This window comes from Vanessa atalanta, chromosome 9 (genome assembly GCF_905147765.1).
Source record: "Vanessa atalanta chromosome 9, ilVanAtal1.2, whole genome shotgun sequence".
NCBI classification, from domain to species: Eukaryota; Metazoa; Arthropoda; class Insecta; order Lepidoptera; family Nymphalidae; genus Vanessa; species Vanessa atalanta.
Window position 1 is genome coordinate 100,626 of NC_061879.1, and position 12,515 is coordinate 113,140.

Genomic DNA, 12,515 nt, shown 5'->3' on the forward strand with positions numbered 1-12,515 from the left:
TATGATAACTCGTTTTGATCCTTCCTCGAAATAAAAAATCTAATTGTATCATCATATAATACATAAGTACATTCCCAGGATTTACAAAAAATGCACGAACTATTATTATAGGAACTATGAATAAATAAGTAATGTACCAACACACCTCTTTCGGAAAGCAAGCGAGCGGTTTTGTATTTTGAAGAGCTTAGACTACAAAAGTTCAGGTATATTTATATTTTCATGACACGTAGTACAGTGCAGGGATCGGAAGTGTCGTACCTGTAGCGCGTACAAGCGACGACAAGCGGAGTGGACGAATCTTAGAACTATATTTTTAATAAAATGATTATAATCTTCACAAACAGTTCTAGAGTGGACAGAGAAGCTTTGTAGAAGAGCTATAAAATCTTCCAAAAATCGCTATCAATATACAAATTTCGAATAAAAAATAAAATTTCATTGAAAGTTTTTAGTTAGTCTAGAAGTTAAGAAATATGTTAAAGTAAGTGTTCATAACTCTCGTGCCGCGACCGCACATTCGAGAGAGACATCGTAAAATATTTTTTTCTCTTGACCGAACCGGCGATATTTTCATACGATTAAAACTTCACACTTCAGCTGCGTTTAACGAACTACTACTAGAGTACACTTCCCAGTAAAAACGTGTAGAAATATGTAATAGTGAAAATATAAACCTCTAGACACGTTACGGTCTTTAAACAATTATAATATCCCTACCAATCTCCTCACGCGTTTTTATTAAACGTTTTTACGTAGGGGAACATTAAAAAAGAGCTGTCAATAAGAAAAACATATATTTATTGATACATCCGTCCCTACGTCGCGATCGAAGAGACGCTCCCGTCACTTGAAACTATCGTCCGAGGCGCACCGAGACGAGTCGCGGCGCCGGCACTCGGCCGCGGGGCGCGCGGCGCGGGGCGGGCGGCAGGCGGCGACTGCGCGGCGGCGACTGCGCGGCGCCGCACGGCTGCGAGCCGCGACGGACACGTGAGGCGTCGAGAGGTCAAAAGACCGACTCAGCAGTGAGAGTCACCGTTTATCTTATTCCTACGAGTGTTTAGACTGATGGTAGACATATAATTAAGGAAAGTAAAAATCTTTGTACGATCGTGTCTGTGCGGAACGCTTGATTTTCACATTGTCACAAAATGTAAACATAGTTTAGGAGTAAAGTTAGACGCTTACGTGTAGAATACGTATGTGTATATGTTACGAGCAAACCGAAGCTGCAGCTGATGATCTACTAGACGACGCTTACACGCTAGCAGGCGAAGTATACGACGCTATAAAATATTAAGTACTTAGATTTTTCGCAGCGATTACACGATAAAGTAAGATTACGACAGACTTGCGACTTTGTATCGTTATTACACGTGTAAAAGTTAATGTCGTCTTTAAACGCGATTTATTATCTTAGGTATTATTAGTAAATATTATAATCAAATTTGTTGCGTATAAATACTTCATGTTGTATATTCAAATATTACACGAACTAATGTTACTTCTACAAAGAGTTAACAGTGAAACGTAAATCGAGAAATACTAACGCATTTTAATCGAGGAAAATGTTTTTTTTAATTTCTCATAAGATGCGACGATAGGCAACCATCGATAAGTCAACGATTGCTTCGCAGACGACGTGGCGGGGCATACCGACGCGTTATTAAAAGAGAAAGTACCGACAGTATCAATTAGGCCTTCGATATATTTGACAAAGGAAGGAAGACTATCAATATCAGTAACAGTAATTTTACTTCGATTAGAAGATACACCATACCTACTTACTAATGACAAGTATTATTTTAATTCAAGGCAAGAACGTGTGTCGCGTACATTCGATCAAACTACTCGTAACGTTAATTACTCACTAGCTACGCGCCGCGGGTCGCCGCGCCGGGCGCTCCGCGGCTCCACGTCACGTGCGCACCGCAGCGCTACGTGCTATATTTTAAATCTCTCTTTAAACATGGCTGCCATTACTATCTTAAAATAAAAAATAAAAAACTATATAAAATAATGCGAAACCCAACGTCAACGATATAACAGTACTGTACTGTAAACTGACTGCAGTCTAAGCGACGCGAACGAAAAAATATAGTTTGAAACCAAACTCGACCAAAATACAGTTAAAACTATATCTATGTATATAGAATCCCAAGTGACTCGAGTGCCAAATTTGCGCAGAACTTATCCTCCAGTCCGTGTATCGGACACGGCTGTTTAACGAAGATCGCAAAAGTTTAAAGTAAGTTTAACCCTGACAGAGTGGGATAAGGAGGACTCGTGACAGATTCTACTTTGGTCCTCACTTTGGCCTCATTATTGCTTTTACGAAATTACTTTAAATTATGATGCGCTGCAGACATTTATACATTTAGAGAATAAATTATCACACATACAATAAATAATGATTAATCGTTTCTAAAATGCAGCCACCTGGACGTGAAGCCTTTTGTGTGAGTTGTGTTTCAAATGCTGCTGTCATACAAGGCTCCACTTAACGTGTCCCTAGCGCTCCACTCACACCCCCACACGCTCCCTCAAGCGTACGTAACATTCACTAGGCGGTAGAATATTTCATGAGAGAGCAAGAGATTCCCTGTTTTTGTTTGTTAGATTAAATAGAAATGTAAATTCGGGAAAGAATTACGAAATTGTAAATATTTAATCTCCTTTAACGTGGCACGACTTGTCCCATTACTCTAATGGCGACCCCACTCTCGTCAGCCCGCTGGCGAGGCCGCGCAGCGCCGACAGGGGTGTTCCGCTGAGCTCGCTCGCCGACGAGCCCGACCATAAATAATTATTGCAGGTGAAAATTATTTCCACATATCGCGAACACATAACGACTTACGAGTTAAGCGTGCTGTCCTCGTATTTATACCTAATATTGCCACATTTCATTTCATTTACGACGGAACTTATTTGTAAATTGATAATAATCAAGGAAACTCTATTAATAAACTAGTTAACTTATTAAAAGATTAAAGATAAGATGCCATATTATTATATCGGAATACGCGTTATTTTAATTAAATCATACAATATTACAATGTCCGCGTGATGGCTTCTATTTGTGACAATCGTTAACATTACGGGTTACTTTAAGGGAACGAATTCGAAAGACAGTCGTGACGTAGCTTATAATTATGATAATACTGTATATACAACATAATCGTACATTCTCTAGCCATCACACAAACGATCACATCGATATCCGAAGATATTTTTGTGCACGAGAATCGTTTCCTATAGAGATAAAACTTAAAATATATCGTCCTATCAATTATATTTTCACTTTAAAGGATTTGAGCAATGCATATATTATTTTAATAAAAAAATCCACTACACAGCGGCGACTGAATATATTCAGTTATATACAACACGTACAGTAGAAACAAATTTGAGTAACAACCTTTGTGACCGAAGTTACCTAAAAGTATTATTGTGCGAACGGTGGACTTTCATTACAGATATATTACACAGATCACGACTCCGTCAAACTTGTCGTGATAATGTTCATCTTGAGCTCGCGAGGGCAACATCATTGACTACTTAAGTAAATTGAACAGCTTCTAACATAGCATGTGAAATAGTAAAAAAGATACATGAGGTCACATCACTGTCCAGTGGCAGCAGTGTGTGGTAACATTCGGTCCCTCACGCGGACAAATCGGACACTCGAACTTGGGGCCGATTGCGAGTCGACCATGATATGATCACATCTTTTGTTTTAGTGATCGTTTCACAATCGATACAAATAAATTGGTTTAAAAAAAATCTACTAGTTTCTCGACTGACGTTTAAAATAACACGGTACAACTAAAAAGGTTAAAAAATCAGAGAAAGTCTCGACCTACTCACTAAAATATGGAAGCTTTTACGTTACTATCATTAACCTACGGCGCGCATCGAGGGACGACAGCGGGGACCGCGGGGGCGCCCCGCGCGCTGCCGGGCTGCGGCCACACCTGCGCCCCGGCCGCGCCGTCGGCGCAGATGGGGCCGCGATCCCCGAATGAGAACTTGTGCAAACTTGATTGAAGCGATTCCACTAAATTCGAAAGAACACTATCACTCACAGAGTCTACCGGCGAGCCGGTCGAGTCACTCGCTCGTTCCATACATACACACTATACCGTACACCTTACGGTTTGAGCTCGGAGTTCGTTTTCGAAAAACGATCAGATCTTCAGGGCAGACTAGATTTCATCGCGCGTAACGAACTAAGCATTGGAATGTCAATCTACGAGCCACGCCTACGGAACGGCTACGAAATAATATTAAACTCACACCACCGGCCACTCCGCGATGCGAACGAACAAAATGGAAAACATTCGCCGCGCCGACTCCGACTCTCGCTCCGGGGCGCGCGTCGCCGGCGGCCTCCTCCTTAGGTGGTAATATCACAGATTCCGAGACGCGCGGCGGCCGCCTACCCGTCGGGCGCGCCGCCGCACAGGCGCTCCAGCTCCAGCAGCTCCTGCGGACACGGCGCGTTAGAGGCGGGCGGGGCGGGGGCGGGCGGTGCGGGTGGGGCGGCTCGTGCGGGCTCACCTGGTCGCGGCGCAGCAGCAGCGCGTGGTGGCGGCGCTCGTGCGCGCGCGCCAGCTGCTCGCGGCGGCGCGCGTGCGCGTGCTCCAGGCGCGAGCACTCGGCCACGCCGCGCTCCACCGACTGCACACAGCGCGCTACACTCGCTACTCTCCGGCCGCGCGGCCGCCGGGCCCACGCGCGGTGAGCCGGGCGGCCGGCGCGGCCGGGGGTGAAGCGATACGGGGGGATGCGGGGCACGGGTCGGGTACCTGCGAGTGGATCTCCCTCTTTATCCTCAGGATCTCGTCCTTGTCGCGGTTGGTCTTCTTCGACAGCGCCTTGACGTCCTCCTTCCGGGAGTTCGCCAATTTGTTCAAAATTTCCTTTTTTTCCGCCTCCAGCAGGTCCTGGGGAGTGAGTAGAATGTTATCTTTGAAAGAGTTCCTTTCTTGTGAGTGCGTGTTGTCGCCCAGTGTGTCAAACTGAATACGAAATGTGCCGAGCACTAGCTAATCACATTAGAAAGCTCTAAAATTATCAATGCTACTATATTATGCGTGTGTAATACATATAAACTTTTCTCTTGATTCTCCCTATCTATCGCAGAATTCAATTTCGTTGCTTTTTATTGTGATGAAAGGCTACCGCACCCGCTGTAGGTAGTCTTCAAGCATAATATTGCCTTCCATGTTTGATAGTTATTTTTCAACGTGAGCCCTCGCTGGCTCTTACCTAAATCATTTAAGTGAGTTCAAATTCGTTATGAAATTAACGAATCATGTCAATTTACATGCGTACATCTGTCAAAGTTGCAGTAGCCCATGCGGCATGGAGCCATGGAGGTCTAGGCAAAATTGGAAGGTTTGAGATGAGCAAACTACATGACTCAGATGTACGTAAAAGTTTCCAACTCGAGTTGTGCAACCGCTTTGCTGTGCTCGATACTGCATCGGATACACTAGACGAGGAGTGGAACCGCATTAAAGTGACCTATACAGAGACCAACTCCGGCGTCTTAGGGCACAAATCAACTCATTTTCGGGAGGACTGGATGTCACAACCCACGTGGAACCTAATCGAAGATCGCAGGAATCTACATCTGAGACTGCTTGAAACCCATGAAAACTCCATGCGAGTTGACCTTTTTTTATGTCAGAGGTGGCAAACGAGCAGGGGGGCTCACCTGATGGAAAGTGACTACCACCGCCCATGGACATCTACAACACCGGGGGGCTCGCAGGTGCGTTGCCGGCCTTTCAGGATAGAGTACGCTCTTTTCTTGAAGGTTCCCAAATCGTATCGGTTCGGAAAAACCGCCGGCGAAAGCTGGTTCCACAGAGTGGTTGTGCGAGGCAGAAAATGTCTTAAAAATCGCACTGTTGTGGATTTTCGGACATCTAGGTGGTGCGGGTGATATTTGGAATTTTAACGAGATGTCCTAAGGTGAAATTCAGCAGCCAGGATTAATCCGAACAATTCCTTGGAACATTCCCCGTGATAAATTCTGTAGAAGATGCAGAGCGAACCAACATCTATACGCACAGCCAAAGGATCAAGCAGATCGGAAAGGGCTTGATCGTCATAATTCGAGCCGCTCTACGTTGGATACGGTCAAATGGAAGGAGTTGGTACTGGGGAGCACCCGCCCAGAGGTGAGAGCAGTATTCCATGTGAGGCCGAATTTGCGCCTTGTATAGTCTTAGACGATGGGCCGACGTGAAATACTGTCTTGCCTTGCTGAGCGCACCAAGCTTTTTTGATGCCAATTTGGCTTTGCCTTCCAATTAATTTAACACTCAATACCGCCAGAAACGCAAGGAAATTTATCGCAGTACCCGCAAAGATAGGAGGCAGTGGGTTCCCCACCATCCCGACTTCTCGACATCAACACGGAACCACCGACAGCCTCTGAAGTTGCGGAGGCAGTTCGCTCTTTAAAACAGCCAAAGCACCAGGACTCGACCTGATAACTGCGGAAATGCTGCAAACCGACTTATCCTCCGCTGTCGACGTTCTGACGTTGCTACAAAGCATATACAATAAGTACTTACTACTACTACTAACTTAGTCGTTCTTGACGTAATTATGCTTCGTATCTTAGAACACAGGTGCCGCGGCATAGAGTGGGGATTATCCAACGTCTTGAAAGACTTGGATTACGCTGATGAGCTATGCCTGCTGAGTCATACCCACACCGATATGCAAGCTAAGTTAAACGATCTTAGTCAGGAAGCGGCAAAAACAGAGCTTAAAATCAACATCTGGAAGACCCAGGAGATGAGAACTGGTGTGAAGAATCGCTCAACGTTGCTGATTGGCACAGGGGCAGTGGAACGCGTCCACAAATTTACATACCTCGGGAGCGTCGTGTCAGAGACTGGTGGAAGTGAAGAGGACATAGCTTCACGGATAGCCAAAGCCCGAGCTACCTTCGCGCAGCTGAGACCTGTTTGGCAATCGCAGAAACTGACCCGAAGTATTAAAAAAGATATTCGGGTCCAACGTGAAATCCGTGTTGCTTGACGGGTGCGAAACGTGGAAGGTTACAAAGGACACCTCACCCCAAATCCAAGTTTTCGTCAACCGCTGTTTTCGTCGCATTCTCGGTATTTACTGGCCCGAGACCATCTCAAACTTAGAGCTGTTGGAGAAATACCATAAGAACCCGATCGCAAGTGGAGATGGATTGGACACACGATCCGAAGGGACCCCGACCATATTCCCAAACAAGCTTTGGACTGGAATCCCCAAGGGAAAAGAAAGCGTGGCCGTCCCCGTCAAACCCGCTCCGTGTTGGCAGAGGCGGCGAGCATCGGAAGCGTGGAGCGAGGTGAAGCTAAAGCTCAAGACCGATCGCGATGAAGGACATCTGTGGACGCCCTCTGCCCTATCTAGGGGATCATTACACTAAGTCGTCTTGTAAGCACGAGCGTCACTCATACTACTGCGCACCTACGGGAGTGGACTTTCTGGTGCCGGTATACTCCAAACATATTAGCGCCAATAGCTCACCGTCAAAGCTTTCATCTGCTGCTGCTGCTCGTTGCGCAGGGTCTTCTCCAGCGCCGCGTATATGGCGTGGTGGTACCGCAGGCGCAGCTCCCTCTCGGCGGCGCCGGCGTCGGCGTCGTCGGCGGGCGCCGGCTCGCTCCTGCAACACGCACGCGCACTCGCACACACTTCTCACGAAGAGACTCCGACACGCCTAGCGAGAGATGTACCGACATGTTTCGCGTGGACAGCCTCTTGACGAAGAACTTGGCGGACACGGGTTTGGTCCTGGCGCTCTTCCGCCTCAGGGCATCCAGCTTCCGCGCCAGCTCGGCTCTCTTCTCCCGGACCACTTTGCTGTTCAGGAGCGCGTCCAGCGCCTCCGTGAAGTCCTCCTCCGTGTTTCCGCTTCCGTTCCACTTCGTCTCCGCTTCGTCTGAAATTTGATCACAAAGATGTCCATGAGTGTGTGATCCCCGGGGTTGCCGTGTATCGAGTCAACTACGCTATGTTTTGTGCGAATACCTTTTTCACCTTGAGTGTCTTTTTCGGGATCAGTCGGCTGCTGGCTGTTCTCGGTCTCGTTCGGAATCTTCTCTATGCTGGTGTCCACTTTGTTCGGGCTGCCGTCCATACTGCAATCTGGACGCGTCTGAAATACCAAACATCTTCTATTACATATCCCAGTTGACTTTGCTGCCCCTACAGCGTGCGTGTACTCACGGCGGCCCCGAGGTGCGACAGCGGGCGGCGCACGGGCTCGGCGCGCGCGGGCTCGTCCGTGTCGTCCGTGAGCACGGCCAGCTGGTGCGAGCGCTTCTCCATGTCGCTCTGGTACTTGATGGGGTTGGCCAGCGCCTCCGCCAGCTCCGACAGGCGGTCGGGCACGTAGTCCTTGACGCGCACGTGCAGCAGCAGGCTGGCGGGCAGCGGCAGGCCCAGCTCGGCGCGCAGGCCCACGTGGCGGTAGCCGGGACACAGGCCCAGCACGGGCAGCACGCGGTGGCCCAGCAGGCGCCCGCTGTCCTCGTGCGCCGCGATGCGCAGCATGGCCAGCTCGGGCAGCACCACCTGCGGCCGTCGCGACATTTGCGTGGTTACGGTACTTGCCCGATGATTTCTACTTTATAGCTTCACCGTCCTCTAGAGACAATCTTCCAATAGGAATTTAGACTATTTCCACTAAAACAATCGATCTGACATTCTGTATACACTTCTGGTACTCGTACTATTATTGTGAATTTAATTTAGTGTAGTACATAATGTTTTTTTTATTTTATGTGTATAACTTTATAACAATTTATTTTGAAATAAACTGAGCATGTTTAATACGATTAACCAGCACTAGTAACTGTATTTAATCCTGACCGATTAAGCGACATATTCATGACGTTTACCATGTTTGGATTTTTTTATAAAATCATAAATTTTTACAAAACTTGCTCTAAAATGTTGGAATTGTCTTAATTTGAAACTTTTAAAAGGCACTCCGACGAGGACGTCGTGTAACCGTCAACAATACAAATGTAAACTCTCCCCGGCGGGAAAGTTTGTGCGCTTCTGGCTTTAATAGCTATTCGCGCGGAGTATACCGACACTCGGTAAAACTTTGGAAACTAAAATAATAATAAATTTTCACAGCAATATTGATAGCAAAAATTAAAAATGTTGAAGGATGAAACATTATAACAAACTCGAATGTACATACTTTATATAAAGTACGAATTTGTAAGTAGAACTGAATAAAATTGACATCTTTAAATGTAACATCTTATCTTTGACATTGTCTCAGTTCTGCTACTAGGAAACATTTCCAATGTACACGACAAACTTTGCACGTCTACGACTTTCTTGCAAAGAATTAAACATTCTAACGATGAGCAGTATCTTCATGAAAGGACAATTTAGAATGAAAATTCTACAAGAAACTAAAAGAGCTGAATCATTGGGTTGTTTTGTAAAGGTGACAAATATTAGGTCCTTACATATGAAATTGGCGTTTTGTACGGGAGAAATATAAAGTCAATTTTATTTTGTAAAATATATTTAATTAATCAAAGTATGCACCGTTGTTATCAATGCACTTTTGCTATCTCATAGGTAGTTCATTGATCCCTTTACGAAAAAAACAAAGGGGGCGAGAATCAATAAACTTTTTGAAGGCGGTTTGGCCTGCGCATCGGAGTTAATTTTTTGTCCTTGTACGAATTTGTCCAAATTCAGGAAAAAATGGAAGCTGTAGTGAACGACACGGGCGCTAGTTCACCAAACACTCAAAAATAAGTTTTTCTGAGTAAATTTTTCGTTTAGGTTGGACTGGATCTCCAGGGTTCAGCCATTGCGACGAGCGCTTCCTATTATCGTGCAGTATCCACTTTTTATCACAAGTAATTATTCGTTTTAAAATCCCTTAATTATTGTGTCGGCTGAGCAAAGTAACACAGCAGTCGACGCGTGTTTGCAAGTTCGATTCACTCAATTCGTGAGGTCCCATCGTTTAAGTTTTTTTACTATCCCGATTTGCTTCAAGTTGATTAATACAATTTTATCACTTACCCCGAAGCCTGCAGATATCTCTGAAGCGCTTCGTGATGAATCCGCTTCCACAAATAATAAATAAATAATAATAAATATTGGACAACATCACATACATTACTCTGATCCCAATGTAAGTAGCTAAAGCACTTGTGTTATGGAAATCAGAAGTAACGACGGTACCACAAACACCCAGACCCAAGACAACGTAGAAAACTAATGAACTTTTTCTACATCGACTCGGCCGGGAATCGAACCCAGGACCTCGGAGTGGCGTACCCATGAAAATCGGTGTACACACTACTCGACCATGGAGGTCGTCAAATAGCCTTTAATTCTTCATTTTCCACTTTGGTCTCCACGGGGTTGGTTCTGAAGGTCGAAATATCCAGAACGAAAACGTTGAAAGCAAAAACGTCCCGTGCTTTGTTTTGAAACTCGAACGCCGTACACGTCATTAATCCTTCGAGCTGTTTCTGCAGCACCGGTGCCACGGTAGAACTCGTACTCGTAAATATACCGATATTTCATGTTTTCCATCGTGCGGTCATAAGCGACGCCAAAGAATAAAATAATGAGGAAAAACAAATGAATGACTGTTTTCAAAACTCAAATTTAACAGCTAAATGAATTTGGAATTCTTAACCAGAGGAGATATTTCATACCAAAGTGGTCAGTACGACAAAACGCTAATTTCATATGTCAGGGTCTAATATAAACACAGACAGTATACAGATAGTATACAACAAAGCTCACTTGACACTCACATTAACGAAACAAACTTACCTTCTTGAACACAAACGGCTCGTCTCCATACACGGGATTGATGCCATTGTTCGGAACCACCTTCGTCCGAAACTTCTTCCGGACTGTGTCGGCCGGCAGACCGAACATGTCCACTTCCACATAGGTCCCCGTCCGCTTGTCGGTCAGCAGCTGCCCGGACACCACGCTCACCGAGAGCGAGCCGGCGATTATACCGTCTACTGTACTTTCCGCGAACGGATCCAAGCGACGATCCTGCAAATGAATATAATTTATGTACCTTCGCTGCTTTGAAGTATAAATCTTTTTTAACTCTCCGATTCCTAAAATGTATTTTATAAAAATATTATATTACCAAAAGTGACCACATTTACCACATTTTGTGTTAATTTTGTTTTTTTTTTTAATGATAACTATATACCTTTCTTCTCATAAATTCCGGTTTAAGTAGATATCCACATCGACGATTGTATTCAAATGTTCCCAAATTTAGCTGCATCGCGAGGTCTAACGTTTGATAATTGAGAGCCACGAGCTGGCAACCTGCATTCCAGAATACCTTTAAAAAACATTTCAACGATTAAACCAAAACCTGAAAAATTTATCTGGAAATGAAATTAATAACTCTCTTGTTAAAATATACTTTATTCAAATTGGCTCCAAAAAGCTCTTTGGAATCGACGTTTCACAGGATTATGTCAAACCTAAACCCATTCGTAAAATGTAGATTCCGCCCATCGTATATCAAACCTAATGTTAGAAAATAACAATCAATTTTTTTATCGTGTCTGCTCTTCGAAGTGCTCTTGGTCGTGTCTCGGCGTAGCAATTTTAATTTAAACGTGTAATCTAAAGTCTTGTAAGGAAACCATGTACCGACCTGTGGCATAAAGTTCGACGAATCGAATCGAGTCCCCGCGGGGTACACGCGCGACAGTTGGTGCTTGTTGTAGTTCACGAACTCGATCGGCCGCTCTTTGAGCAGCGTGGTCGCCTGCTTCTCGTCGAACGATGACATCTCATAGAATCGGTTCTTCTCTGGTTTAAATGTATTACGACAGTGAATATGAGAGTTTACAAGTACACGAGGATAAACAGCGCAGATCGCATCCCATCCCATATCCATGTTGACTTATTTAAGCACAGGAGCCCGAAGTAATCAACTAATTCAACTAATACGCGCTGACGAACAGAGTACAAAAAATGACTGCAGCTCGATTGCATTATTTGACATCATGTTTCGTTTAAGACTTCGGATACGATCTTTTCAGATCGTCTGTTTTTCATTTAACATAATATATAATAAAGCTCAATGGTTTATTTGTTCGAATGCGCTAACCAGAACCAGTAGCCCGGTTCGAAAATCTTCTGAGAAAGACTATACACGACATAACATCACAAAACGACCGAACGGGAATTTATAAAAATGATGTCTACATAAAACGGTAAAGTTTAACCCGATGCCGTAGATTAATATTTTACATTATCTTGTGTGTCTCTAATTGAATATTCACAGAGTACGTGATAATAAGTTTACAGCACTTTAATGAAACGCGACGTGAAGTTAATTTGTAAAGTCCAAAGTGCTCAAAAACGCAGTCTCCGTCATCCTGTCACCGATCGTTCTTACGTCAAGATGTTATCCCGACGACTTAGCGGGAACGTTTTAATCCTGTGCGAAG

The 12,515-nt window shown here is 44.7% G+C and overlaps 1 protein-coding gene across 1 annotated transcript in view; it reads right to left on the reverse strand.

Annotated features, from left to right (window-relative positions):
• Positions 1-914: 914 nt before the first annotated feature.
• The window catches only part of LOC125066301 (1-phosphatidylinositol 4,5-bisphosphate phosphodiesterase classes I and II), a 72,143-nt gene continuing 60,542 nt past the window's right edge, over positions 915-12,515 (reverse strand). Inside the window, exons 11-20 of the mRNA XM_047674335.1 lie at positions 11,714-11,871; positions 11,255-11,392; positions 10,855-11,088; positions 8,257-8,604; positions 8,059-8,185; positions 7,768-7,969; positions 7,555-7,693; positions 4,812-4,949; positions 4,564-4,683; positions 915-4,489 (exon numbers count right to left, since the gene is read on the reverse strand). Of these exons, the coding sequence (XP_047530291.1) occupies positions 4,442-4,489; positions 4,564-4,683; positions 4,812-4,949; positions 7,555-7,693; positions 7,768-7,969; positions 8,059-8,185; positions 8,257-8,604; positions 10,855-11,088; positions 11,255-11,392; positions 11,714-11,871 (1,652 nt within the window). The 3' untranslated portion in view covers positions 915-4,441. The remainder of the gene's footprint in view (positions 4,490-4,563; positions 4,684-4,811; positions 4,950-7,554; positions 7,694-7,767; positions 7,970-8,058; positions 8,186-8,256; positions 8,605-10,854; positions 11,089-11,254; positions 11,393-11,713; positions 11,872-12,515) is intronic.